Source organism: Nilaparvata lugens, chromosome X, assembly GCF_014356525.2.
Source record: "Nilaparvata lugens isolate BPH chromosome X, ASM1435652v1, whole genome shotgun sequence".
Lineage (NCBI taxonomy): Eukaryota > Metazoa > Arthropoda > Insecta > Hemiptera > Delphacidae > Nilaparvata > Nilaparvata lugens.
The window spans coordinates 46,488,910-46,493,909 of NC_052518.1; the positions used below are offsets into that span (position 1 = coordinate 46,488,910).

The following is a 5,000-nucleotide window of genomic DNA, read 5'->3' on the forward strand; positions in this document are numbered from 1 at the left end:
TTGTGAACTCAGCCTCTCCATAGGATTATTACACAATAGATCATTTGATTTAACATGGAAGCATAAAGCATCATGGTCACTCAATGCAACCCGGTCCACTACAACAGAGAAGAGTGCAGGATTCAGATCTGTTGCAATGTTATCCAGTGCTGACTTGAACCTAGTTGCCTCAAAATTAGTAAGATATAGATTAAGCGATTTCAAAACATTAATCAAACACAAGCTTCTGTAGTCCTTAGCTAAAATATTTATATTAAAATCTCCGCCTATTATAAAATGATATTCATGCTTATATTTATTTAAAGATAATATCAATCTTTCTAACGCTTCAAGAAAAATTTCTAGATCACCATTAGGTGATCTGTAAATAACAATTATCAAGAGCTTCAACTTTTCAAATATAAATCCTGCAAATTCATGGTGAATTTCACGAGAATGAGAAGATAGATCAAGTGGATGTATCTGATCAGCATGTTTGTTTGCAATAAAAATTGCGACACCACCATTCTTAGACTTTGTTCTACAGAAGGCAGATACCAGCAAAAAACCTTTTAAGCCCACTAGATTCAAAAATTCTTCTCTCAACCAGTGTTCTGAGAGACAAAGTACATCAAAACGTTTCTCATCATTCATCATTTCAATTTCATTGGCTTTGTTGTTTAGAGACTGTACATTACAATAAAATATTGAAAAGACATTGAGATTTCTACTTAAATTGTGAACACTTGAATTGTTTTGTTGAGAAAAGGAATTGCTGAACTGTCTAAAAAATCGGTTTTATTCATGGACTGATGTAAGGATTGAATTGGAAAATCTATCTCTGTAAAGATTGTATCTTCGAGAGTTGGGTCACAGGATGCAGGTGAACTTGGTGGGATGGGTGTCACAGGAAAGGAACCAATGTATTGAATGTCGGGAGATTCAGGAATTTCGAGGGATTGAATCGTATGCTGCCTTGTGGAAACCTCATTTACAACGGACATAGACACGCTGTTAACATTATTAATAAAATTCTGCTTAACAAATGTTATTAATTGTTTTGAAATTAGTCTTTTTCCTTGACGATTGAAATGTAGACCGTGTCTCGTGAAATGAGTTCTCTGGAGGAAGATGTTTATATCGAAGTAGTGAAGCTTCATTTTGCCATTGTAGTTGCGCACCATACGAGACAAGTAGGAATTGGAGTGGAGAATGTTTTCATTGAGCCGCTGGTCATCATACCGTAAGGGCACACTACACACGATGATGTTCGTTTTCAGGTTTAATTCGAGAAGAGAACTTATTCCTTGAAACAGGGTTAGCTGATAAGGTTCATCCAAGTGATGATCGTTTGAGCCAGCTAATATGATGATAAAATCGTCCTCAGTAAAATCGCTAACAAAAACAAGCCCATCTTGAACAACATGCTTTAGTTTGGCTCCTGGCTTGGTGTAAACGAAGACGTCGAAGTCATCATCGAGATGCTGCAGATATCCACTCAATTGTTTACCTTGACTATCTGCCATAATAGTTACTCTCCTTTTCTTTTTGTTGGAGCTATTGTTGACTACTCTGCGTTTTGAGAAAGATTTATTTTCGGGTGTAGTGGATCTATGTATTTGCGCCTTGACCAGTAGTTTATCGGATGTAGACCTATTTGAGCAAGTTGATGTTGATATATTTTCTGAGAGTACTGTAAATCTGTTATTCAATTTAATAGCACAAGTTGCATTGTTTCGAGCTCTAACTGTAGTTCTCGGAGTGATGAAATCGTCATTATTATTTGATGAATCGATTGAATTCCTCCTCATAGATTTCAATTCAGTTTCCAGTTTTAAAATTTTTTCCGCAGCATTTTGCGCATCGTTACTCAACAAATTGATTATCGCGTCTTTGGAACTAATTTCAGTCTTTAATTCATCAACTGATGTCATATTGAAACTAAGCTTTGATTTAAGTTCACTAATTTCAAAATCTGCTTTCTCCTCATTGGTAATAGACTCGTCAAAATCGTTTTTTCTGTTCTTTTTCTCTTGTAATAGTAATTTCTCTAGTGCAAGTTTTTCTGATGACACGTCGGTTAATATCCTTTTCAGGTCCTCATTCACTTTAACCGAAGCATCATATTTATTTAAAAGTGATGTAATTTCGGGGATTATGTCAATCACCGCATCCTTTGAGAATTTATGCGATATTGTGTCAAGTATTCCGTGTAAATTGATAGCTATCTCTAACACTCCGCTATCGAAAACATTTTCTCTCAGATTATTAAGATCATGCTCAAGGTTTGTTATACGATTATAGCGTCCAGTACGTGTAAGCATGATTGTGTGTAGCCAAAACCGGACTTACAGAAAATGTCGCGAAAATGGATCGCGATTTATATCCAAATGCAAACAGCTGAATGGAAAAACACAACTGTAGCCTAATCCAATAGCTTTAATAATAGCATATTCTATTATTGCGGGTAGGGAATATAGAAAGGATGATTGAAGCCTAGAGAGCCATCAAGACAGGAATATATGGAAGCTCCTGGAAAATGAAGGATCAATGACTATATGGGTAAAAGGTGAAGACAATCAGGATAGCAATAATATGACTCAGCTCAGATGATTTTTCTTATTTTATGGGTCATAACAGTTCTAGAAAATAGTGAAAGTATTGCAGTACTTATCTGAGATTAGAGGCTGACAAGTGATAAGCTCTCTAACACTAACAACAGGCTTTGAAACTGACCGGCACAGAAAAATTTTCTAACCTGCAAACAAGATACTCTTTGAATTGTCGACTGAATAAAACAACATTAAATCTATTAACACGTCACTTCAGATTATTTGAGACGTTGAAGTTGAAGCCCGTACTTAGTTGAAGTGCAAAGTGGTCGAGTAGAAATTTATTTGAATCATTTGATGACCTTGGAAAATGTTTTCGCCTATATATTTTAATGAGTAGAGCCCCCATTTAACACAGCCGGTGGAATGTATAACTTGTTTTATGACTTGTCATGCATCACCGTTGGGTAGTTGGGTTCGAAACTTTTGTGAAATCGAAAGCATTCCAGACTTAGAAAATCACTCGCAGTGGATGAGTTGGAAAACGATGATAATTTTATGTATTCTGTTCGTCGTGGAGATTTGGATGGGTTCATTGTCTCATCGTCGTTTTCGAAATCATATGATTGTCTCGGTGATTCATATTCGATACCAGACATTTGGCTTATAGGTCTTAAAAAACGAGTTTCTCGTGATCCAATCTCCCGTTTAGTATAATATAATGTAATTGTGGATTGTCCCAATCCCAAACAAGGTTGCATGGAATTGCTGGTCAAGAATTAGAGTGATAAAAACGCTCATTCCATACCTCATCACGCTATAAACCAAGCTCGTCATCAGCTAATTGATCGTTATTAGAACTTTCATCGTTTATTTCGCATCATGGTATTAATTTCGAAAATGCTTTGTCTATTGCCTAAAGCGCAAGAATTGAATTTTGATGTTGTCCGAGAAATTCATTTCTCAAAAGAACTGCAAAGTTTCAGGGTTAAAAGCGCAGGCAGAGTGTTCACCACGACTTCAACAAGTGTCACCATTTCTCGACGATAACCTCATTTGTGTTGGTGAACGTCTTCAAAGCTCTGGAATGGATATTTATATGCTGTCATCCTACTGTCACACCACCGAAAAAGGGTAACCTACCCTTTCGTTCAACCTACCTTTTCTACCATGTAGAATAATAGGGCCTATTATCTAAACCATTTGCCCAGTGCGGAGTCGATTATGGTGAATTCATTCGAATCACTATGACAAGGCTGGAAATCTGTTCATTTTCAAGTCTCGACTCCTTTCACGATTCAATGCTTCCACTCCTTTCAATGTTGTTGACCATCTTAAAAAATGTCTCACCATTGAAACGGCCTCTGGGGGTGAAAGTATTTGTTGGTGTTGATGGCCTGCCTACGAGAGGCCAGAATGTGCTTAGTCAATGGCCACTTCAAAACACTACGAAGTTGTATCAGTTGTAATTAGTTTTTTCCGTTTCGTCTTATTATGTGTTTAATTTTTGTTTTCTCTTTATTTTGTTTCATCATCCCAGCTTTGGTTAAAAATTACTTTTCAGTTATTTACATACTTTTCAGATGTTGACGCGACTTGCGTTTGAATGTTCCCGCTGTACTTTAGATTCATTTCAGTTATTCACCGCTACTTGTTAGGAGTGGATTTGCTTATCTCACTGAGACCTAGCCGGCTGTTGCCCGGAACTTGCCCAGTCGCTCATGAGGTGTCACGAATCTGACTGCAAATCAGTGTTTGCAAAACTTTCGTGAAAGCAACGTTCGCTTTGATATTGGAGCAATTAGGCTCTAATCCAACCTTTTGAATTTGTTTTCGGGAAATAATTGTCGAATATTATTACCAAGAGAAAATTCGTTTTCCAAAATTAAGTTTCGTATCATCTAATAGTGAAGCTATCACCGTGTTTAAGTATCGTGGAGAAACTGTTTGCCAGGCAAATCCACAAAGTTTTCATTTATTCGAGTTGAAGTACACAAATGCAAAACAATATCTCATCAGAAAAATAGTGCTGTGATACAATTCGTAGATGGTAATAGATGAGACCAGTATTTATTGCAGTCTAGAAGATCCTGTCATCTCCTAAATCAGATCCACCTCACCATACCAGACCACCCCACCTCCCATACCATACTGCAAGGTATCCATTTATTCAATTCAATCTAATTGAAAACAATACAATAGATATATAAAATTTATGATTTATGAAAATAATAGATGAGTAAAAAATACACACTAAGATCCCAATCAAAACATATTGGATTAAAAATAACACGTTTTCAATCTTACAATGCTAGCATAACCTAGGTTTGTGCGCTGGCATACGTAGTAATACACTAATATAATAATAATAATACTGAGGGTGATGCCCACATAAGCTCTCAGGCTTGTCGTGGCTAATGAGTGAGAGGGATGATGATGAGAGGTGACGACTACTGTTTAGGTAGTCGG

The 5,000-nt window shown here is 36.6% G+C and overlaps 1 protein-coding gene across 1 annotated transcript; it reads right to left on the reverse strand.

The window, feature by feature from the left end:
• Positions 1-686: 686 nt before the first annotated feature.
• LOC111044826 lies at positions 687-2,842 on the reverse strand. Its single transcript, XM_022330053.2, has one exon. It carries the CDS (start codon positions 2,301-2,303, stop codon positions 711-713), a length of 1,593 nt encoding a protein of 530 aa, XP_022185745.2. The 5' UTR covers positions 2,304-2,842; the 3' UTR covers positions 687-710.
• Between the last annotated feature and the right edge of the window lie 2,158 nt (positions 2,843-5,000).

Excerpts from the sequence above, each read along its gene's own strand:
- LOC111044826 (XM_022330053.2), bottom strand. The coding sequence starts at position 2,303 with ATGCTTACACGTACTGGACGCTATAATCGTATAACAAACCTTGAGCAT.